At 43.1% G+C, this 23914-nt stretch overlaps 1 protein-coding gene across 3 annotated transcripts; it reads right to left on the bottom strand.

Annotated features, from left to right (window-relative positions):
• Positions 1-4821: 4821 nt before the first annotated feature.
• Positions 4822-21415, bottom strand: ZKSCAN3 (zinc finger with KRAB and SCAN domains 3). Of its 3 annotated transcripts, XM_025383230.1 has the most exons (7): positions 21248-21379; positions 20931-21047; positions 11399-11862; positions 9936-10083; positions 8178-8260; positions 7751-7874; positions 4822-6147 (listed from the first exon to the last, which is right to left on the bottom strand). In XM_025383230.1, the coding sequence occupies exons 3-7, from the start codon at positions 11798-11800 to the stop codon at positions 5288-5290; spliced, it is 1617 nt and encodes a 538-aa protein (XP_025239015.1). In that variant the 5' UTR covers positions 11801-11862; positions 20931-21047; positions 21248-21379; the 3' UTR covers positions 4822-5287. The 3 variants fall into 3 exon arrangements, with proteins under 3 accessions (XP_025239015.1, XP_025239014.1, XP_025239016.1); XM_025383229.1 differs by lacking the exon at positions 20931-21047 and having other exon boundaries at positions 21248-21415; XM_025383231.1 differs by lacking the exons at positions 11399-11862; positions 20931-21047.
• Between the last annotated feature and the right edge of the window lie 2499 nt (positions 21416-23914).

Below are 23914 nucleotides of genomic sequence, written 5' to 3'. Positions count from 1 at the left end.
CAGATTTGCACTTTCATTTTTAAATCATCCACTCAGTCATGACAAACTTTTTTTTTTTTTGAGACAGGGTCTTGCTCTATCGCCTAGGCTGGAGTGCAGTGTCACCATCACAGCTCAGCTCACTGCAGCCTAGACTTCCTGGGCTCAAGGGATCCTCCCACCTCAGCCTCCTGAGTAGCTGAGACCATGGGCATCTGCCACCATGCACAGCTAATTTTTTTAATTCTTGAAATTTTTTGTAGAGACAAGGTCTTGTTGTGTTGCCCAGGCTGGTCTTGAACGCCTTGGCTCAAGCCATACACTGTGGGCCTTCCAAAGTGTTGGGATTATAGGCATGAGCTACCATGCTTGGCTTGCAACAAACTTTTAATAACAACTAAGGCATAAGTTACCTAAAGTAACTTAACCTCTAAACATTCATCAGCAGGTGGCATATGATACTGGGTCCTGGGGAGTCTATTCACATCCTATAATCTAGCCAGCGCAGTATAGCTATTAATACAATGGGAAGACTCTTACTCCTTCCTTCTTGCCCACCACTTAGGCAAGAACATGTGCTACCAGATCCTGGGAAATCTTGTCATGTGTCCTATCCAGTCCTGTGGCAGCACATCTGTCTTTCTTCTGAAAGGGCATTGTAATGTTACCAGCCCCGTGTTTGGCACCAATTTGTCAAGGAAAGGCTAGCATATAGTCATGTGTCACTTAATGAAAGTGGTTATGTTTTGAGACATGCATCATTAGACAATTCTGTCATTGTGTGAACATCACAGAGTGTACTTACACAAACTTAGGCTGTTACTCCTAGGTTACAAACCTGTAGAGCATGTTACCATACTGAATTGTAACCCAATGGTATTTGCGTATCTAAACATAGAAAAGGTACAGTAAAAATATTATTATAATCTTTTTTTGTGTGACAATGTTTTGCTTTGCCACCTAGGCTGGAGTGCAGTGGCATAATCATAGCTCACTGTAACCTTGAATTCCTGGGCTCAAGTAATTCTCCCACCTCAGCCACCCAAGTAGCTAGGACTACAGGTGCATGCCACCACACCCAGCTAACTTTTGTATTTGTTAGAGATGGAGTCTCGCTGTTTCCCAGGCTAGTCTCAAACTCATGGCCTTCAGAAATCCTCCCACCTTGGCCTCCCAAAGTGCTGGGATTACAAACATGAGCCACCACACCTAGCCTGTCATTATTATCTTACGGGACCACTTTTGTAGATGTGGTCTGTTATTGACCAAATTATCATTGAGCGAAGTGTCATTATGCAGTGCATGACTGTATTTGATCAGAAAAGAAATAAGCCCTTTCTGGATTAAAACAGTTCAGTTCTGTATGTCTTTTCCCCACAAGATGGCATCAGAAGAGGTCATGTGACTGCAACACATATGGTGAAACATTTTGTTGCTGAGAACCTGATGTTGTTCTGCAGATAAGCAGTTTATAGCTTGCAGTTATACCTTAAATAGGGAGAGGTAGAAAGCCTCATTCCTCATCAGAGCAAACTGTCTCAGGACAGCCTCCATGGTAGGTAGGGAAGTGTGTGAGAAATGGCATTGTATCAGCTCTTCACACAACCTACCATGCACTCATGTTCTAGGTGAATTATAAGGCTTAGATCAGCTGGTGTTAAATCCTGGTATATATGGCTCATATGAAGAGATGCAAGTTGCCAGGGCAGCCATTGGTGCAGTCATTCCCCTGAAGGAAGAACTATTAAGCCGGCACAAAAGTGAGAACAGAAATGGACAAAATAGCTTGTAAGACAGAAGATGATTTAGGTCTTATGTTCTCTGGGGGCAGAGATAATGTCTTGTTCATCTTTGATTCCTTAGCACCTGACCTAACACAATCAGGTTTACTGAATGAATGGTTATAAACACATAATTTCTTTAGAAATAAGGGAAGACTTTTATATCTGGAAATATGAATGTGAATACTTTGGTCTCTAGCACTCAGTGTCAGGAGATTTTATGTTATGTTAATAATACAAAAGAACAAGTAGAACCAGCCAATTTTCAGAATCATTCATTTATCAGGAACTCTGCTAGATGCTGAGGATACAATGGTGATCTAGTTGTTTATCTTGTCCCTCAGCCTGCCTCATACCAGCCATTTCCTATCCTGACCCGTAAGTGGGGTAGGGAGGCTACAAACATTATTTCCCAGGCTCCTACTGCCAATTGGAAGAATTGACAAAAGGGGGAAGCACAGATTAAATGTTTTAATGCTTTACTGAAACTGTAATACTATACTGTAGTTTTAATGTTGAAACTATAGCATTGTGATGGCCAGTTTTATATGTCAACTTGACCAAACCACAAAGTGCCCAGATATTTGGTCAAACATAATTCTGAGTGTTTGAATTTGAATGTGATGAATCATTGCATCAGTGGACTAGGTAAGGCAGACTGCCCCCACTAATGTGGGTGGCCCCCATCTGATTAGTTGAAGACAGGAAGAAAACAAAAAAGATGATGCTCCCTCAAGGGGTATTCCTCCTGCCCATCTTGAACTGGGACATCAGTCTTTTCTGGCCTTCAGACTCAAACTAGAACACTGGCTCTTCCTGGGTCTTGAACCTGCTGGTCTTTGGACTGGCGCTCACGCCACTGGCTCCGCTAGTTCTCTAGTTTGCAGATAGGAGAACCTAGGACTTCTCAGACTCCATAATCATATGAACCAATTCTTGCCAATAAATAAAATATATATACAAACACATATATAGTGTGTATAATATATATATAAACCAGTATTATAAATACAAATATATATGCATACACATACATACATATACATACATATGTACACACAGATCCCATCGGTTCTATTTCTCTGGAGAATCCTAATGTATGTTTAGGAAGTTTAGAAATCATGCAATGCATTTTTCTCAATTTAAGAATCCACTCAAACGAAGTAACCATATGGTTTATTACTATAATACAAATAATTTACACTAGGATTTGTCAGACTTGTGTCCCCTAGATCCCTGAAAACCTTGAAGGACCAAGCCTTGGAAACCAGCATAAAAACAGGGACTTGGATATTTCTATAAAGGATTTTGGATGATGATTCAATTTCTACTAAACAAAATACAGCAGGAGATAATATATCACAATGCCCAAGTCATTAACCATTAAAGGTGACCAGAAAAATCTTGTTATGTTTGAATTCCCGAGTTTTTGACTGATATTGTAAATATGGAAGAGATTGCTGGTGCCAGAAATCGAGTGAGAAATGTGAGTAGATCCAACAATGAAAGCATATTTCTACAATAAGGAGAAGTGATACTAACAAAAAAGGAACTGTCTTTCCACAGTTGTCACACTCATAAGGCTTCTCCCATTATGGGTTCTCTGGTGTTTGATAAGACCTGAGCTGCGACTGAAGCCCTTGCTGCATTGTTCATTTTGTTAGTGCACTTCTCCTTATTGTAGGAATAAGGTGAAGCACTTACACAAAAGTTTGCAGCAGAATAGTCATTCCAAAATACTTTTGTAGAAACAACTCCACTGAATGTATACATAATAAATACTACTTGTATAATGCTGACTAAACATTTTCTCACTTGAATTCACAAGACTAAAATTTTGACTATCATGATGAGAAGAAAAAAAAAAGATGATCTACACAGTGTGTTTAACAAAAAAGTAGATAGCCTGAGGAGTTAAATTTATGGTTAAAATAGTCGTCATGAAAAACTGAGATGCTGTTACCACACAGGCGATTTGGGAATCAATGTATAAGAAGACCAAGACGTCAGACACTAATAATGGGGTTCTGACCATAAGTGATACTCGTTTTAAATATTTGGTGTGAATCCATTCATCAGGAGAAAGTATGAACTTAGCAGGAATAAGTTTTGCTGCAGTTTACTATACAGTGTATGCTGGGTAGTAGGGTGGGGCAGGATAGTGTCTATTGTTTTAGCAGGCATTGGTTAGGCCCAAGAGAACTAAATGGAGAGAACTAAGATATGGAGCATTAGAATATTTATCATTTTATTCTGACTTGATGACTGATTTTCACACTGTCTGAATAGGTAAGTTTTTTCTTAAAGAGTAGCAACAGGAAAACATTAAAGAATGAAATTTGGGCTGGGCATGGTGGCTCACACCTGTAATTCTAGAGCTTTGAGAGGGTGAGGCAGGAGGATTGCCCAGGATGTCGAGACCAGCCTGGGCAACACAGTGAGACCTCATATTAAAAAAAAAAAAAATGCAATTCCATGGATGGCACACATTCATAATGATTTAGTGATAAGTTGTTTAAGGCATTTGCACTAGAATAGAATTCCTAGTCTGGTAAAGAAATATGGATTCTTGGCCGGGCATGGTGGCTCACGCCTATAATGCCAACACTTTGGGAGGCTGAGGCAGGAGGATCACGAGGTCAGGAGATCGAGACTATCCTGGCTAACATGGTGAAACCCTGTCTCTACCAAAAATATAAAAAATTAGCCAGGTGTGGTGGCACACGCCTGTAGTCCTGGCTACTCAGGAGGCTGAGGCAGGAGAATCGCTTGAACCCAGGAGGCGGAGGTTGTAGTGAACTGAGATGGTGCCACTGCACTCCAGCCTGGGAGACAGTGCAAGACTCTGTCTCAAAAACAAACAAACAAAAAAATGGATTCTTTCAATCACAGTAACCCTGCCATCACCTCTGCTCTGCCTATGTACTTGGTAAGAAATGCACTAGATTGAGTCACAATCTAGGTCAGAGAATTGGACACAAGCACAAATGGCCTTGGCGAGAAGTTCTTCAGAAACCTGGACAACATCAGATTTTCAGATCTATGAAGGTAATCTCACTGGTACATTCAATAAACATTTATTAGCACCTGTGGAAAAGGCACAGAGGGGATATAAGACTTTGTGAATCTGACCAACTGTGGAGGATTCATTACAGTCCAAAGGAATGGTCAGAGAAGCAGCCCCCAAATCACAACCATCCACCCAACAGACACCACAAAGTGCTGGTTTAGGGCAAGTAGCCAGTCTAAACATCCATTTAATTCAATAAATGGATGAGAGAACAAACCATTTCAGGTCTTACCTATTCTAGACAACTCTCCCATAGCCTCCTATCAAATATGTTTTGATTCCAAACACCTTCTAGAACTTGGAAGATAATTTGTCTAACCCAGTCTATATTTTCTAACACCTGATAATGTGTAGTGGTAAATAAAGCCCAGCCCACAATTCCTATAGTCGAGACTCCAGGGGGAGTGGCTTCAGATCAGTGACAAATGAGCACCAACTCTGGCATGTATAGCATGGGTCACTGTGATAGGATGTTTCTCCCTACGTGGCTTCTCTGATGTTGAACAAGGTATGAAATTCGGGTGAAGGCTTTTCCACATGCATTACACTGATAGGGTTTCTCACCAGTGTGGATTTTTTGATGTTCAATGAGGCCTGTATTCTGAGTGAAACTTCTTTCACACTCATTACATTTATAAGACATGGGAGTTTCAACATTTTCCAACTGGCTTTCCGTCCTACTTTTCCAGGCCTCTCCCTGCTCAGGTTCCTGAACATTTTTATCCCCAGTATGGATCCTCTGATGTCTCAGGAGATGTGAACTTCGCCTAAAGGCTTTGCCACACATACTGCACTGATACGGCTTCTCCCCAGTGTGGATTCGGTGATGTTCAAGGAGGCTGCAGCTCTGGCTGAAGGTCTTCCCACAGTCATCACACTCATAGGGCTTCTCCCCAGTGTGGGTTCTCTGGTGCTTGATAAGGTCTGAGCTGTGACTGAAGGCCTTACCACATTCTTCACACTCATATGGCTTCTCACCAGTGTGGACTCTCTGATGAATGACGAGGGCAGAGCTCCCAATGAAGGCCTTGCCACACTCCTCACATTCGTAGGGTTTCTCACCAGTGTGGATTCTCCTGTGTTTACTCAGGCCTGAGCTTTGAGCAAAACTCTTTCCACATTCATGGCAGATGTGCCGCCTCCCTCCCGTGGCATTTTTCTGCTTTCTTTGTAACCTGCCCTCCTGTTCACCAGCTTCTGCACATGTAGGAATCTGGACAATGTCTTCCCTCAGGTGGCACAATATCTTCCCATGCTCCTTTTCTTGAAGCTTCTCAGCTGGAGGCAAGTCCCTGCCCTTAGTCTGTTTTTCACCACCTGAAATAACAAATAACCGGCAATTGTGGGTTATGCCCTGCCATGGAAGGAAAGCTCTGTGATGAGTACCAGGGAGGCAAGAATTACAGAGGTCTATAAATGCCTGGGATAAGGATTTAAGTGCTAGAATAAGAATGGGAATAAAAGGGGAGAACAGGAGTGCTGGGGAGGAGGGAGACCTAAGAATGGGAATGGGGCCATTGGAAAGGTACACACTGGGAGTGGAGGGAGTGGGTGGAAGATGGTGAGGATCCAGGACTATGCTGGGGATATATGTGGTCGTTCTAAGTTCTAAGAATAGCAAGGCAGGGCCATGCATCTAGGATTAGATACTAAAAGAGTTGAACAGAAAGTGACATTAAATGGAGCAAGTGGAAGGATTTCTGAAATACCTTTGAGAAACAGCGATTGGGAGGCTGAGGCTGGCAGATCACTTGAGGTCAGGAGTTCAAAACCAGCCTGGTCAACATGGTGAAACCCCATCTCTATTAAAAAAACAAAAATTAGCCAGGCATGGTGGTGGGTGCCTATAAGCCCAGCTAGTCAGGAGGCTGAAGCAGGAGAATAGCTTGAATATGAGAGGTACAGGATGCAGTGAGCCAAGATTGCACCACTGCACTCCAGCCTGGGTGACAGAGTAAGACTCAATCTCAAAAAAAAAAAAAAAAAAAGAAAGAAAGAAAGAAATGAAACAGTGAAAGTGGAGACTCAGAAATTGGGCACTGATCAATGAAACAATAAAGACAGTTGTCTCGGCTCATATCCCAGGCAGAGGCAGGGTCCCCAAACAGAACTGGATTCAGTGCTGTGAATTTTATGCCACCAATGAGCTACGTGGCCTCAGACAAGTCAGGCAGTCTTCTCAGCCTCTGCACCCTCATCTCTGAGGTCAGGGTCTATAGTCAATGTCTAAGAACACCTCTAACTCTCACAATCTATGGTCCCAAGGCCCATTTTCTAAAGAGGCCCGCCAACTTTCCTCTTCAGTCAGGGATAGGATCAGGAAAGAGTACATCATCATTTACTGGGCATCTCCTATGAGGCAAACCTGTACTTGGGACTGTATTGTCTTCAACCCATTTAACTCAACTAGAATACTGGCAGGGAGAGGAGAAAGCAAGGTCAGAAGGGATAAGCAGGCTGGGTGCAGTAGCTCATGCTCATGCCTGTAATTCCAGCATTTTGAGGGGCCAAGGCAGGAAGATTGCTTGAGCCCTGGAGTTTGAGACCAGCCTGGGCAACATGGCAAAATTCCATCTCGACAAAAAATAAAAATTAAAAAATTAGCCAAGCATGGTGATGCATGCCTTTAGTCCCAGCGGTTTGGGAGGCTGTGGTAAGAGGATCACTTTAGCCCAAAAAGTTGAGGCTGCAGTGAGCCATGATTGTTCCACTGCATTCTATCCCGAGTGACTGAGCAAGACCCTATCTCTCAAAAACAACAACAAAAAAGGAGTAAGGAGCTAGTCAGTAACAGGTTTTCAGAAATGGTGATTGTGAATCCAAACACAATAGGGCTCAACAGCTTCCAACAACTCAACAGGTTCTAATGCACAAAGAATGCCAAGAAACCTTAACAGAAATTAGTGTCCTTTAGTCTTACCCAGGGAGACCAGGCTGCCATGGTTCTCCTGCTTTTCATCTCTATAGAGATTCCCCTGAGATGAATCCTGCTGTGTCCATTCAGGGGTGACGGTCAGGGCCACATCTTCCACTTTCAACAACCCCTAAAACAGTAGGTAATCCTATTGAAGAAGGGGCTGACCAAACTGGTGGAGTAGGGAAGATCTGGGAAGCACCCCCAATCCCCATCCCTGTCAAGAGCTAGTAATAAACAGGAAAAGCCTCTTAAGTGGGCACCTAAATAAAGTTAATGATAACCTCAAGATAGATGAGAAAATGCAGATCCCATTTGAGATCTGTATGGAGGATCTAGGATGGGAGTACAGGTGAATGGGGAGTAAGGAGTCTTCACAGGAAGCTCAACAGTAGTGAGGGGCACTGGGGGAGGGATAGGGGCTCCAGCTCACCTGGGACTCTGGAGTAAGCCTAGAAGCTACCACTGTATCTTCTCTGCAGCACCCTCCATGGGCAAGCACAGGGACCTGGAGAACTAAGAAGGAAAGAAGCTCTGTATGAGATGTACCTTGGCATTCAGCCTCCCTGCCTTGTGGAATCTAAGTTAAATAACTGGATTAATAGATTCCTGTCTCACGTGATTGAGCCCAGGAGTCTGAAGCTGCAATGAGCTGTGATTGGGCCACTGCACTCTAGCCTGGGCAACAAACTAAGACCCTCTCTCTCTAAATAAATAAATTCCTGCCAAACAAGTTTATACAGAGTGTACTCCTTTCCAAAATTCTTTGTCCCTACCTGCTGCAATCCTATAGCTAAACATACCTGTTGTGCTCTGCAGATACATGAAAACAATGCAAAAAGGCAGGATCCTTGTTAGCAGTTGTGAAATAAAAAGAACATAAAAATAAAAAAGTTTTCCATTTGAAGATCCTTTGAATTTTGCTAGATATAGGAGGAAAAATCGGATTTTGGGCGAGTATGTCCTTAGTAGCTGTTAAGGTGCTTTTCACTTTGGATTTGAAAAGCTAAGAGGAGTCAGACGAAGCTGGGCTATGAAAAGCAGAGTAAGGGTCTGGCTTTACAGGAAAGTAAAGAACTTCAGGTTTCCTTATTATTCCTTATATAACTTCAGGAAGCACGTATATTCCTCATATATTCCTTATATAACTTCAGGAAGCAAATTTTTAAAGGGGCACAAAACAGGTGGTTTAGGCTAGAACCTCTGTTGAAAAATAAAGATCTCATGTTGGCTAGAACATCCCAGTGATGTGTGTCTTGGGAACTTGTACATGTGTTTAAGACACATGAAAGGACATCTCAGAACATACAGCCATTTCCTATGCAGTGAATTTCGTATTACTTTAATAACAGACCCAGGATTTAGAAGATTTATACCCTTTAATTTGCAATAGTCCTATAATTTATGAGATTGGCTGGTTGGCTTTACAAATTCTGTTTACTTTCTGCATAGGACTTCCCACTGTCATACGAATTGTATTATTAATGTGTTTATTTGCCATCTTCCCCACTTAAATGTAAGCTCCACTGGAACAAGAACAGTCTCACTGACCGTTCCATCCCCAGAGCTAACTGGCCACCACACTGGAGGCCTCCATAATTACAAGTTAAACAAAGAAGAACAAAGACAAGTAGCTGGTATACACAATGTGGTAGCTTACACCTATAATCCCAGCACCTTGGGGGGCCGAGGCAAAAGGATCACTTGAGCCCAAGAGTTTGAGACCAGCCTGGGCAACATGGTGAGACCTCATATCCACAAAAATTTTTTTAAAAAATTAGCCAGGCATGGTGGTGCACACCTATAGTCCCAGCTACTCAGGAGGCTGAGGTGAGAGGATCGTTTGAGCCCAGGAGGTGGAGGCTGCAGTGAGCTGAGATCGTGCCACTACACTCCAGCCTTGGTGAAACAGCAAGACCTGTCTCAAGAAAACAAAAACCAACACAACAAAACAAAATCCAAACAAGAACCAATTCTTTCCAAACCTAAGTTTTACTAATATCTTATATACTATGTCCAGTCTTGGTCGAAAAAGTTTTCCATCATTATGTTGGAAATACTCCTTTTAGTCTCAGTCTTAAATGAGAGTTGATCTGTCATGGGCATATACACCCATGAATTTTGTTGGCTATCCTTAAATGAAATTGGATGAAGTCTGCAGAATTCATACTGCCTAGAAAATAATCCTTACCTCTGTCTTGTAAGGGCTGGCATCCCAGAGATTCATGCTTGAGCAGAGCCTTCATTAGCTGAAATTGGCTACTTTGTGACTCTGGGGCTGGTGTCAACAATGCCATCTTGCAACAGAGCAGTTCTTGCCCCTGGTCAACACCTGAAACCTAGAAATCATTTGTTCTTATTTTCATTTATTCATCAAACACTTCCATAGAATTACCTAGGTGGCTGGCACTATTTCCAAGATCATTATAAATGTTAACTCATTTAACACAGAAAACAACAATCTTATAAGGGAGGTATTATTATACTCATTTTACTGATAGGGAAATGAAGGCATAGCCAGTTTAAGCAGCTAACAAATGGCAATGCTAGGATGGGAGCTCAGGTAGAATGATGCCAAAGCACATGTTCTTACCATTACTCTATGCTACTTCATATATACATTTGTGTTTTATGAAAACCCATTGGAAACTGGTGCAAAATTCTCAGAGAATATTGATACTTTTTATTATCTGAAAAGGGGATTATAATCTCTAGTTTACAGCATTTGGGGGACCCAAATAACATCACAGTATGTGAAATCACCTAACATGGCCTGGCATATGATATGTCCTCATTAAATGCAGGTTTACTTCCAGACATTTACAGTATTATAAAATTACAGTTTTCAAGTTACTTTCTCATGTGCAGCTCAGAATTTCCCACATCCTTTATAAAGAATGAAGGTAAGAGACTTGCACTGACTTTCCACCGTTACAGGGCTTGGGTGCAATAGACCCGAGTCAAGAACCTTGGTATCCAGCTCACCATTTAGAAGGCTCTCGCCACACAGGTCCTCTGAGGGTGTGTGCACAGGGACACAGGATGATGCAAAGAGGACACAGTCTCATAAAACAGGGAAGAACACGGAGGTAAAAGTAGGCCCATTTTCTACCATAGGTTCATAACCAGTGGTCCATGAACTCCTTCCCACGGAGTCCATGAACTTGAACAGGACAAAAACTAATCTTATTTTTAACTGGTCTTTAAGAGAAAGTATTTCCTTCAATTATGAATGGAAGCAACAAATCAAAGTAGCATAAGCAGGACCCAGGACTTTGTCACCAATAGAACCTGTATATGTTTTTACATCACATTACAACCAGGCAAATAGATACTTATCACAGTTATAAGCCCTGTCCCTAGGTCTTATTTAGTGTACTAATTTAAAAAAACACATATATGACTTTAATACAAATTTAATACTTTACTAACTGTATGTTGATATGATTGTGTTCTTTTGTAACCCTTAATGGTTTATGTATTTTAAAAAAAGTATTCTGAGAAGGAGTCTGGGGACTTCACCTTACTGCCAAGGAGGTTCACGGTACAAAAAGAGATGGAGAACTCCCGGATCTTAAAGGAATGCCCCTCACTCCGATGTTGAGATTTCAGGAGGAAACAGACCACAGCGCTCAGATACTAAGTTCTTTCTACCTGCGGCGCCGGCTCATCCAGTTGCCTCTCCAAATACTCCAACAGCACCACCACCTCCTCCCCGCTCTCTGGATGCTGCTCCCGCACCCAGCTCTGCAGTTTCCCAGGCAGGATGGTCAGGAACTGCTCCAGCACCAGCAGCTCCAGGATCTGCTCCTTGCTGTGCATCTCAGGCTGCAGCCACTGTCGGCAGAGCTCTCGGAGCCGGCTCAGCGCCTCGCGGGGACCTGCAGCCTCCGGGTAGCGGAAGCCTCGGAAGCGCTCGCGGGAGCCCTCAGAGCCCAGATCTGGGCTACTGGGAAAACCGGCCTCTTCTTCCTCCACCTTTATGACCAGAAGCTCCATCTTGTCTTCTGTAGGCTGGGCATCCAGGGCTGTGCTTTCACTTAATTCTCTAGCCATCCTGGGCCAAGGCAGTACTCAGGCCTCACTCTAGCTTCCAGCGCTATTTCTGCAGAAGATTCCTGAAAGGTGGGAAATAATTATTAACCAGTAAACTTGCAAGTAGTCCCTTCTCTCCTGCCCAGGGGCCCAGAGACATCTCTGGGGAACTGCTGCAGAAATTTCTCCACGTTCAATGGTTCTGCAGCTTAATCCTCTACACCACTCCAAGCCTGAATCCCACAGTAAGGTTCCAAAGGATGTCCTGGGGTGATCCTGGACATTCCCAAGCCCCGGACTAATCAGGAAAAAAACTGAAATTGGTGAGGACCCAGGGCACTTCCTGGTCTCTCTAGGAAGCTCCTCTCAGTGACTTGCTCAGAGTTATCCCATTAACAAGCAGGTCTGTGGTTGTCTAAATTCTAAGACGACTCTAACGATTTCCTGCCCTAATCCTCAGGATTTTCAATATGAGATAGCAAGTCCAGACTGACTGGACTGATCCCAAGGAGCTGAATTCTACCGACAACCTCAATGACCTCATAAGTAGATTCCTCTCAGAGCTTCCAGATAAGAGCCCAGCCCTACCAACTCTTTGGCTTTGGCCTGGGAAGACCCTAATACTGAACTCAGCTGAGCCTGCCTGGCCTTCTGACCTAGAGAACTGGAACAAACAAGCTGATTTTTTCTTTTTTTTGCTTGTTTATTTTGAGACAGAGTCTCGCCCTGTCGCCCAGGCTGGAGCGCAATGGCATGATCTCAGCTCACTGCAACCTCCACCTCCCATGTTCAAAAGATTCTCCTGCTTCAGCCTCCCAAGTAGCTGGGATTATAGGCGTGTACCACCATGCCCAGCTAATTTTTGTATTTTTAGTAGAGATGGGGTTTCACTATGTTCACCAGGCTGATCTTGAACTCCTGACCTCAAAAGATCTGCCTCGGCCTCCCAAAGTGCTGGGATTAAAGACATGAGCCACTGCACCCAGCCCAGATTTTGTTTTAAGCTGATAAATTTGAGGTAAATGTTATACAGCAATAGAAAACTAATACAATTGATTCTATATCTGCAGGTTCTGCATCAAGAGGTTCAATTAACCACAGCTGGAAAATATCTGGGAAAAAAATAACAAAAACAACAATTAAAAAATACAAATAAAAATACAATATAACAAGGATTTACAAAGCATTTATATTGTATTTGGTTTATAAGTAATCTAGAGATGATTTAAAGTGTACAAGAGAAGCTGAGCCTGGTGCCACACTACTGCAGTCCCAGCTACTCAGGAGGAAGAGGCAGGAGGATCACCTGAGAGCCCAGGAGTTCAAGGATGCAGTAAGCTATGATTGTGCTGCTGTACTCCAGCCTGGGTAACAGTGTAGAGACTCCATCTCTTTAAAAAAAAAGTATACAGGAGGATGTGTGTAGGTTATAGGCAAATACCATATGCCATTTTATGTAAGTCTCGAGCATCCACAACTTTTGGTATCAGTGGAGATCCTGGAATGAATCCCCCATAGATAATGAAGGATGGCTGTACCAGGTCTTATCTGTGGTCAAGGTACTGCAGTGAGGGGAAGAAGAAGGATAGAAGGCCCTGGACCAAAAGAAATAGGACTGAATTAACAAACCTTGGCTGCCTGCTAGTGAGACCTTCAGTTATATCTGATGTGACACTTGCCCAAAAAACTGGCAAAATATTCACATTAAAAGTCAGCTGAAAGTAGGGTTTCTGCAGGTTCTTCTGATCCATGGGCTGGAGGCCCTTCAGTTTCAGAAACATCAAGGAAGCTGAAAACATCACCAAGCCCTTGCCCTGGAGAGAGCACAGGCTGCCCCTGGTCTTCGCCACCTCCTCAGTCTGCCACTCTCTTTCTTCCCTTTCAAGACTGAACTTGAAAAAAAGCCCTCAGTCCCTGATTCTAGTCCTCACCTCCTACTAAGCCTTCCACACACTGTAGGCTGCAAATTGCCAACACCACTAAGATTTCGCCTGCAGAAGTAACCAAAGAGACTTCCCTCAATTCCCATTTTCCATGGCCTCTTATCAGGCAACTGGGCTGAGGATACTGCCCACTTCCAGAAACTCACTTGTCCTTTGTTTCAAGAACCTTCCTTCTCCTGCTTTCCTCCTTCCTGGTTCTTCTCACCTCCCATCATAATCTGGTTAAGTGTTCTGAACCCAGGTTTCCTGAGGTCGTCATCATCCTGGTTTTACTACCTACTAGCTCTGTGCCTCCCTTTCCTTATCTGTAATAGGGATAGTGATAGTAGATAGGGCCATTGTAAGCATTAAGTGAGTGTATAACGTCCGTATAACAGTGCCTGGTATGTGGACATAAGGAACATGGCTGTGCTGCAGCCAGGCAGGCATAGGCCAAGGTAAACATCCTGCATGACTCAGTGGGATTGGAGCGCAGGCACACAATTCCGTGCATTATACAATCACAGTTATGTAGCCATAACCTGGGGAGGCTCATCACCTGGCTCTAAGACACTGTTGTGAGGTGTATAAATGCAGCACTGACACTGTGAAAGAGCTGCTGAGTAAAGCCATGTCCCATCTACCTGCTGTCTCTCGAGTGTTCTTCCAGCTCCCTGCCCCCGCATCCACCTACTCCCCTCAGACCTCAGCTGGGGCTTGAACCTGACATTTGGCATAGTGGGCAGGATGAGGTGAGTGGGTCTCCAGCTCCCAGGCTCCCGGGCCGGCTATGCAGCCACAGCATGAGCTGTGGCACCCAGTGGCAGCCGTGGTGCGAGGATGGGCTCTGGTGGAAACATGGGCGACACTGGACAGGCCCTCCACAAGTGTGGAGAAGGAGCTGAAGCACCTGGAAGTGCACAGCACTGAGGAGTGTGCCTTTGCCAACAGAGTCAGATGGGCATTTGTGACTGTGCTGCAAGAAGTGCATGCCCAGTCTCTGCTGGACGCAACGCAGGGAGGAGGAAGAACCTCCATTACAGGCTCACCCAGTGGTCTGCCAGAAAATAGAGCATGAACAGCCACTGGGCCCCAAGGGTGGGCCTAGAGACCCCCTACCATAGTGAAGCACATTTCATATAGTGTTTGTACCCCCACTGAGTTGCGGGAGTTATGTAAGCAGTGCCAGTAGCATCTGGGGGAGCCCCTCCCTGCCTGAATTCTCTCTCTCTGGGACAAAGGAGCTGATCCATTTCCTGCTCCGCCTCTGAGATGGAAAAGCTGGCTTCTTTAATTACAGTGTGGACTGATGCCAGTGAAATACCAGAAACTGTCAGTAGATGGCAGTCGTATACAGACTTGTGCAAGTCATTTGTGAAAAGGACATTGCTGGGTGACTCGGTCCCGCCGGAGCGTTCCAGCTCAAAGATTACCTGCTGCAGTCAGGCAGAAATGTAAAGCCTTTCCTGTTTGATTGGGAACTGGCCAAGGTGCCGGACTTAGGGGGACAACGGACAACCAAACGCCATATGTGGACTCGGCAATCTACTGGTCCCTAAACCTGAATCAGTTTCCGGGCAGAGCTGCATTTATTGACAGTTATGAAAGCTGGTCAGTGAAAGTGAAACCTGTACCTTCGGACCTTGGCATCGGCCGCTTGGCTCCCCGCTTATGCACTGTGTATGTCTCTCCCATGCCTGAGGACAGGCTGGGGTGGATGTTTTGCACAGCTTGGCAGCTGTGCCATCTATCATGGATTTGATAGACCACCTGACAACAGAACTGGGATGGTGCCACTGTGTGGTGGACTTGGCCAATGCATTCCTCTTAATGGACATTGCTCCAGAGAGCCAGGAACACTTTGCCTTCATGGGAGGATGATGATGGACTTTCACAGTGTTGCTGCAGGGATATATGCATAGCCCCAACATATGTCATGATCTTATTAATGATGTTATTATATTAACCTCTGATTCTCTTACAGATTTAGAAGCAGCAACGCAGCCTCTTGCCTGGAATTGGGATGATGCGGCTGAAACCACCTTCCTGGCAGCCAAACAGGCTATTCAGCAGGCACAAGCCCTATGGGTAGCTGATCAGGGGCATCCATTTAAACTTGATGTGCATGTGACCACAGATATTTTTGACTGGGGCTTATGGCATTGCACAGAGCTCTTTAGAATGCCAGTAGACTTTTCATCCCAACTTTGAAAGGGAGCTGAGCTCCGGTATTCCTTGACAGAGGAGTTAGTAACTGCATATGCTGCCCTTTAGACTCATGACAGCCTGGCAGGACGGGCTACAGTCGTTGTGTGCATGACTTACCCAACAGTAGGGTAGGTATGCTCATAGGTAACAACCTGCACACTGGGATGGCACAGACATCCACTTTTGCAAAGTGGGGTGCCTAAGCCTACACGGAACAGCAAAGTATGCTAAGTCAAGTCCCTTAGCAGCACAATTACAAGAAGTCTTAGTACCTACTATCCTAATGCAAGATAAGGCTATGGGACCTGAGGCACCCCTAGACCCTGAGCCTTCATCTTTTAAGGAAGGGCATCCCTGCATTCCCAATAGGGCGTGGTACACAGATAGGTCTAGCCAGGGTGCTACTGCTGCCTGGACTGCTGTTGAAGCCCAGCCTAGTACTGACACCCTACGGTTTGATACCAGGTGTGGACAAAGTAGCTAATAAGCTGAACTCAGGGCAATGTAAATGATGATCACCAAGAAGGTGACACCTATGGTAATCTGCACCAATAGCTGGGCAGTTTATCAAGGCTTAACCTTGTGGCTAACTACCTAGAAGTTACAGAAGTGGTTAGTCACTGACCCATGTAGGGCCAGGCCATGTGGCCAGACCTATGGGAGAAAGGATGACTTCCTCTAACCAGGTATGGGGACAAACGGTAACCTGTTGTTGCCTGCCCCAATGCCGCTAAAGGTAGGGAAGCAAAAAACCTGGCTTAATATATAAAGCAACATCGGGGTAACATCACCATGGGGTGGTTGCCTACTATAACCTGAAATTATTGCTCCCTGTATTACTACTGTGGCCCAAGTGCCTACAGCTTATGTGTCAAGCCTCTATGTATACACTGGGCCTGTGTGCCCAGAGCCTATGTGTCAGACTTACGTGTCAAGCCTGTGTGTATGTATCAGCCCTGGGTGCCTAAAGTGTATATGTCAGGCCTGCGTGCCAAACCTATATATTGGGCCTGTGTACCTAAAAACTTATGTCTCCCTTGGCCAAGGGGGTGGAGTGTAAGGTAAAAATGGATGTGCTTTGGTCAAGAACAGGCTGAGGCAGATATGCAGGCCAGTGTGACTCAGCGAGTCTCGAACGCAGGCGCACCACTCCACTTGTTATATAACCTGTTTGTGTAAGCTCATACTTGGCTCACAGCCACTATTGTGTGTAAATGGTATAACTGCCCTGCTGACACTGTACATAGGACTCATGCCCAGAGAGAGAGGGAAAAACTGCTGACCTTGGAAGAGAGAACTGGCTGTCTTGCAGACCGACAGAGGGGAGCCAGGAATTAACAAGTGTGCCAAGGAGTACAGCTGTAAGTGTGGGAGTGGCAAAAGCCACAGAGCCGGTTGCTGAGAAGGGCTGTGGTCGGAGGAGGCACCCGAGACAGAGGCAGACAGTGTGAGAGCTGCAGTAGCTGCTGCTGACTAAAATCATATTTTACCTGTCTACAGCCCCAAGTGTTCTTTCAACTATCTGCCACCTATCCAACAACTCCCCTCGGACCTCAGTATGGGCTGGAACCTGACACTTGGCATGACAGTGGTAAGTACCATATACATATTGGCTAATAGTATAATTCACTGGTCTTTCTTTTTTTAAATAAGAGTAGGCCTGGTGGTTCTGTTCTTGACCTTTTCTTTTCTCTATCCACAGTCTTCCCCAGAGCTATGTTTAATCACTTGCAAGGTTTTAACTTCTATTTCTAGGCTGTAGACTCCTGATGCCTATCCTGAGCTGCCTCCCAGATAGTCCTATATGGAAATCTTGCAAACAAATCCAATTCAATATGCCCCAAATCAAACTGATTTTCTTGCTTCCTAATCTACTCCTTCCTCAGTATGGTATTCTCTAGAAACAATAGCACCAGCCACCAGGTTTCCTCAGAGTCATTACTTTGTAATGGATGATTTCTATATTTTAGGAGGGAAAAGTAAGATATTCTGAAAGACAGCCTATCCCAGAAGCCATGAGACCTGGGCCTGATCTAAGAGGGAAGGGAAACCTGAGATTCCTGTGAACCAGCTGGGACTAGATTTTAAACTAGAAGTGAGTGACTGCAAAATTATTTGACTGGACTCAGATGTCAGTAAGTCTGTCTTTACTCAGTGGAATGGAGAGGCTAGAAAATGTAAGGCTGCGCCGGGCGCGGTGGCTCACGCCTGTAATCCCAACACTTTGCGAGGCCAAGGTGGGCGCATCACAAAGTCAAGAGATCGAGACCATCCTGGCCAACATGGTGAAACCCCGTCTCCACTAAAAATACAAAAATTAGCTGGGCATGCGTGGTGGCAGGCGCCTGTAGTCCCAGCTACTTGGGAGGCTGAGGCAGCAGAATTGCTTGAACCTGGGAGACAGAGGTTGCAGTGAGCCAAGATCGTGCCATTGCACTCCAGCCTGGCAACAGAGCAAGACCGTCTCAAAAAAAAAAGTAAGGCTGGTAGAGGTTACAAAGGGAAAAACAATTCCAAATCTGTATCCTGAACCTCTATTCCTCAGGCCAACTCTCTATAGTTCAAAGGATGGTAGGGAATAGAAGGAAATTAGGAAACTGAGAGAACCCATTGATTGTTACAAATGAAAAGTACCAGAAAACACTTCCTCCTAATAAGCTGCCACAAGAGATCTGGGGCACTGCTACATGAGCTAATAATACCAAAATAAGTGACCCTAAATCTAATCTAGTCTTTAGATCCAAATACCAGTGTACAGGCAAAATATAGGAAAAAATTATATTAAAGGCTTTCAAACTTTGTTACATATTAGAATCACTAGGGAACTTTTAAAACTCCTAATGCCTTGGGTACAATCAAGATCAATCAGGCTGGGTGCAGTGGCTCACACCTGTAATCCCAGCACTTTGGGAGGCTGAGGCAGATTGCCTGGAGTCAGGAGTTCAAGAACAGTCTGGCCAATATGACGAAACCCTGTCTCTACTGAAAATACAAAAATTAGCTGGGCGTGGTGGTACACACCTGTAATCCCAGCTACTTGGGAGGCTGTGGCATGAGAATCACTTGAGCCTGGGAGGTGGAGATAGCAATGAAAAAAAAAAATCAATTAAATCACTCTCTGGGGATGGGACTCAGCATCAATAACTTTTAAAACTTTCTAGGTGATTCTAATGTGCAGCTGAGTTTGAGATCTAATAAGTTAAAGATACTAAAAAGAAGCAATCGACCAAATCCAGAATGTGAGGCATTTTATAAAACAGAAGGTTCAAGTTCCTCAACAAATAAATGGTATTTTTACCAAAAGGAGTGGGAGGGAATGGGAACAGTCAATAGATTAGGAGACTGAACAGACTTATCAAATAAATGCAAATGGTGAACCATATTTGGACCCCACTGAAAACAACTGTAAAAAGACTGTAAAAAAAAAAAAAAAAACTGTAAAAATATTTGAGACAATTATTTGAAAATCAAGATAATGATATCAAGGAATTAGTCAATTTTGTTGCGTGTGATGATACTATGATTATATCAAGATAAAAGTCCTTATATATAAGAAATTGACACTGAAGTACTTGTACTTGTGAGTGAATTAAAATGTTTCCATCTGCAATTTGTTATAAAATGAAAGAGAGGAGGGATGTAATGAGGAAAAAAAAGAAATAAAGAAAGAGGGGGAGAGGGAGGGAGGGAAAGGAAGACAAAGGAGGGAGAGGGAAAAAAAGGAGAGAGGGAAAGAGGGAACAAGTAAAAGGGAAGGAGGAAGACAGAAGGGAAGGAGGAGGAGAAGGGAAGGAAAGACAGGGGAAAGGAGGGAAAAGAAGAATGAAAATGACCAGAAGATGATGGCTGAAGCCGAGTCATGGTTATATTGGTGTTCACTGTAACATTCTCTCTACAATTAAATGTGTTTAAATTTCTCTCCAAAATTTTAGAAAATTGAACAAAGTCCTAACTTCCTTTCTTCCTGAATAATACAGTCAAAAAGCATTAAGGTAGGGTCAAAGAAGGCAAGAGAGAGCCATAGCCCAACCCAGAGTGAATCTGGAGCCCAAGTGGAATGAGGAGGGTGTCCACGGTGGGAAAGGGAGGAAGTCTATGGCAGGTAAACAACACTGATACATTTATATCATTTATTCCACAAACTCCATTTAGGTTTCACTACCTGGACGCTACTTGGATCTGAGCCAAATTGATCACAGTGGGAAGGCACAAGATTGGGAAATTGGTTGCAAACCCAAATTATTTATCAAATCAGTAAATATACTGACGATAAGGAAAGGAAAGTTTCTCATTAACAGAAAAGAGTTACAAGTCTAGAAAAGAGAGTTAACCCTGTCGAAGTTGGGTTGAAATGAAGGGTGTTAGTATGAAGCCAGTTTCAGGCTAGGGCGTTCCTGGAAGCTCAAAAACTGGTGCATCTCCAGCACTAAGCAGGACACCAGATTTTTGCTAAAACCAGGGGTCCTCGTCCTTTTTCACTATTACAAACTTCTATTGTTCCTCCTACTCTCCAGCCAAGGAAAAGGTACCCCCGAATCTTAAAGCCTTTGGGAGTTTGAGTATCACAACGTACAACACAAACCAGTTTTGGTCTTTGCTTTGGGATAGGCTCTTTTTCAGAGTATCTTATTTTTCCCTCCTAAAATATAGAAATAATCCATTACAAAGTGAATTGATGAATGACACTAAAATTGAAAGCAACCGTACAAAAACCAGTAAAGATAATGTGTCATCATAGTTATAAATAATAATGGTACTACTAATAAAAGCAAATCTTTAAATCATGCTTACTCTGCACCTTACACATATTAATGCATTCAATCCTCACAACAACCCAGTGAGTTAAGGAATATTATCCCCATTTTGCAAAATAGTAAAATGAGGCAGAGAGAGGTTAGGAACTAGTGAAAAGTCACACAAGCCAATAAGTGGCAGAGGCAGGATTCGAATCAGGTAATCTGACTCCAACGTTCCGGCTCTTGGCCAGTACCACAGAATAATTTAAAGACCTTGAAACTGACCTTGTTACCAGGCAGTGCAAAAATGTAACGGCTCCCATTTTCGAGGCTTGTCTATGTGACCCATGCATCCTGTCTCCAGACACCCTCAAGAACCGACCCAGACACTCGGTAACGGCTCTAAACAAGGGACACTCATATTGGGCTCTACGAGGGAACGCCGAGCACCACTTCGTTCAGACGCAGAGCGCCCCTCCTTCCCCCACGGCTTCTCGCAGGGGTCTCCGTCCTTGGGAGCCGAGGCTGCAGGAATTGGGGAGGGAAGGGCCTCTCTCCACAAATTCACACACACACACACACACACACCCCTGCAAACGCACCTCTACCAGGGGACAAAAAAACTGCAGGACCGACAGGAGGAGAGCCGCGGGATGAGATTTAACCCCACAGTGGAAGGCGGACGCCCAACTGGCGTCCGCTACTCACCCCATACTCACAAAGTGCTCGAAACTAGCAAACCACCCGCAAGGCGGGGCACAGAAGCCACTTCCGGGCCTCTCTAGCCACCTCCCTGATAGACTCTGTCGTTTGCTAGCTCGACACTTCGTTTCCCCTCCCCTTTTGCTATTAAAGAGGCTTTTCATTTTTTTATTTTTCCAGCTATAACTAAGGGAGAAAGGCAAGGTGCAGAACTCTTTCCATAATTTGCTATATTTGCGAATAGAAGAGAGTAAAAAGAATCTAAACTATGCTTGCCTGTGTGGCACAAAGAAGCTCTGGAAAAATCGGAAAATTAATAATCGTGGTTACCTATGAGAGGTGAACGGTCAGAAACTGAGTGAAAAGGGGGACAAGAATGAGAAGGAAAGTGTTAGGGTACATGTTTTAAATGTACTTTTAATTTTAGAGTTGATTGCATTGCCTAATTAAAATATGAATTCTAAATACATGAATTTTAAGGAGTATGCTGCGTGGTTTACATAGAAAATCCAAGATAATCTAACACTCAAATTACGATGATTAATAAGAGAGTTTAGCAAGGTGGCTGGACTTTTTAAAAAATTCATGTTCACAATCACATTCTTCATCAAAATTATAAAAATATAATTTTTAAAAGACAGCTATCACAGAAGCAAAGAAACACAAAAGATACCTGAATACACAAAAGATACATTAGAAATTTTATTCATTAAGGATAAATATGTGAAATATATACCATGTCTATATATATGAGAACTCAATATCATAAAGATATAATTCCTTCCTAAAATAATACACAAATTCAGTACAAAGCAAATCAAGATTCCAATTATGCTCGGTGGAACTTGACTAGTTGATTTTAAATTTATATGGAATAATTAAAGAGTGATGAATCCATTTTTAAAACAAATGAAGGAGCTGCAGAAACTTGCCCTATATAATTTATTATAAATTCATAGCAGCTAAGACAATATAGTATTTGCACAACTACAAATAGACCAGTGAAACAGAACTGAGGACTGAGCAACAAACATGTATGTGTGGCTGCTTGATATATGATGGAAATTGCATTACAAATCGGTGAGGAAGAAAGGAGCTACTTGACAAATAGTACTGTAATATTTGGATATCTAAATGGAAAAAAAATAAAATTGGGTTTCTACTTTATATGTTGCACAAAAAATCAAGTCCAGTAAGCAAACTTTCAGACTTTTAAAAGAAAATTTAGAATCATTGCTCTTTTTTCTATTCACAAGTTTGCTTCTATAGAATCATTTTTTATGAGCTCAAGTAAAGCAAGATTTCTTTTAAACTGCACAAACATACAAACTATAAGGAAAACAATAAATAAATTTGACCTCATTAAAAATTAAAACTATATCAAAAGATACTAGAAACTAATGGAAAAGACAGTTAAATTAAAAGGTTGGGAGAAGATATTTGCAACACATACCATCAACAAAGGATCAGTCCACTGAATATATAATTAACATCTCCAAATGAGTAAGAGCGAAGAAGTCAACAATCATGTAGAAAAAAAAAAAAAAAAGGCAAAAAATATGCACAGGCAATTCCCAGAGAGGAATCTTGAATGACCAATAAACATAAGCATATATAGTTAATCATTAGCAATTAAATAAAGGCAAATTGTAAATCATTTTATACCAACACTGACAAGAATGTGAAAATTTTGAGATTCTCATACATAGTTGCTGGGACTATAAATTGGTACACTCATCTAAAAAAGCAATTTTGAATTATATAGTAAAGTTGAAATATATGGTAAACCTGAAAATGATACACACATTGGCCCAGCAGCTTCAAAGGACTTACCCTGTAGGAGCTCTTGTACATAAACAAAAATGTTGACTAGTCTAGGCCAGACATAGTTTCAGATGCTCAGGATATAACAAGGGCAATAAAAGGTAAAGACCCCTGTTCTCATACAGCTAATGTTCCAAGGGAGACTGAATCAAAAATAAATAAATAAATAAATAAAATAAACAAAAACAAAGAAAAGAATTAAGCAGAATAAATAAATACATAAACTGGAATGGAAGTTGATAAGCACTGTGATTTTAAAAAGGGAAAGGAGAGGAAGAAAAAGAAGAAAATCAGGGTAGAGAGATGAGAAGTCCTGGCATGAGAGGGGGCTAACTTCAATATAAATAAGATGGTGTAAGTCTGGTGACATTTTGGCCAAGATCTGAAGGAGATGAAGGAGTTAGCCCTCTGCATATCTAAGGAAGAGTGTTCCTGGTAGAGGAAACAGCAAGAGAGCCAGATTGGCTGAGGTGGAGTGAACAATAGAGGGTATCAGACATAAGGTTACTCTGGGATTTTTAAGCAAGAATTTTAGTAAGTTGTGCTTTCAGGAATAACACTCAAGAGAAGTTAAAGAAATAGGGCTAGGCAGAGTAGTTGAGCTGTGGTGCAGTTACAAGAGAGGCTCCAGCTGATCCTCTCAGGAGCTCAAGGGATGGGACAGTCCTTAAGAATTGCTTTGCCTTGATGTAAGGGGCATGAGGTGGAAGGAATGTAACCTTCTGTGAGGCAACTTTTTGACC

Source organism: Theropithecus gelada, chromosome 4 (genome assembly GCF_003255815.1).
Source record: "Theropithecus gelada isolate Dixy chromosome 4, Tgel_1.0, whole genome shotgun sequence".
NCBI lineage: Eukaryota > Metazoa > Chordata > Mammalia > Primates > Cercopithecidae > Theropithecus > Theropithecus gelada.
This window is presented reverse-complemented; position numbering and strand designations above follow the sequence as displayed.

Bases quoted from the DNA above. Each gene is read 5' to 3' on its own strand.
- ZKSCAN3 (XM_025383229.1), bottom strand. From the start codon at position 11,800: ATGGCTAGAGAATTAAGTGAAAGCACAGCCCTGGATGCCCAGCCTACA. The intron at 8,261-9,935 runs GTAAGGATTATT...TTTCCTTCTTAG, and splicing joins CCAGCCCTTACAAGACAGAG to TTCTCCAGGTCCCTGTGCTT. The intron at 7,875-8,177 runs GTGAGCTGGAGC...CTACTGTTTTAG, and splicing joins GGCTTACTCCAGAGTCCCAG to GGGTTGTTGAAAGTGGAAGA.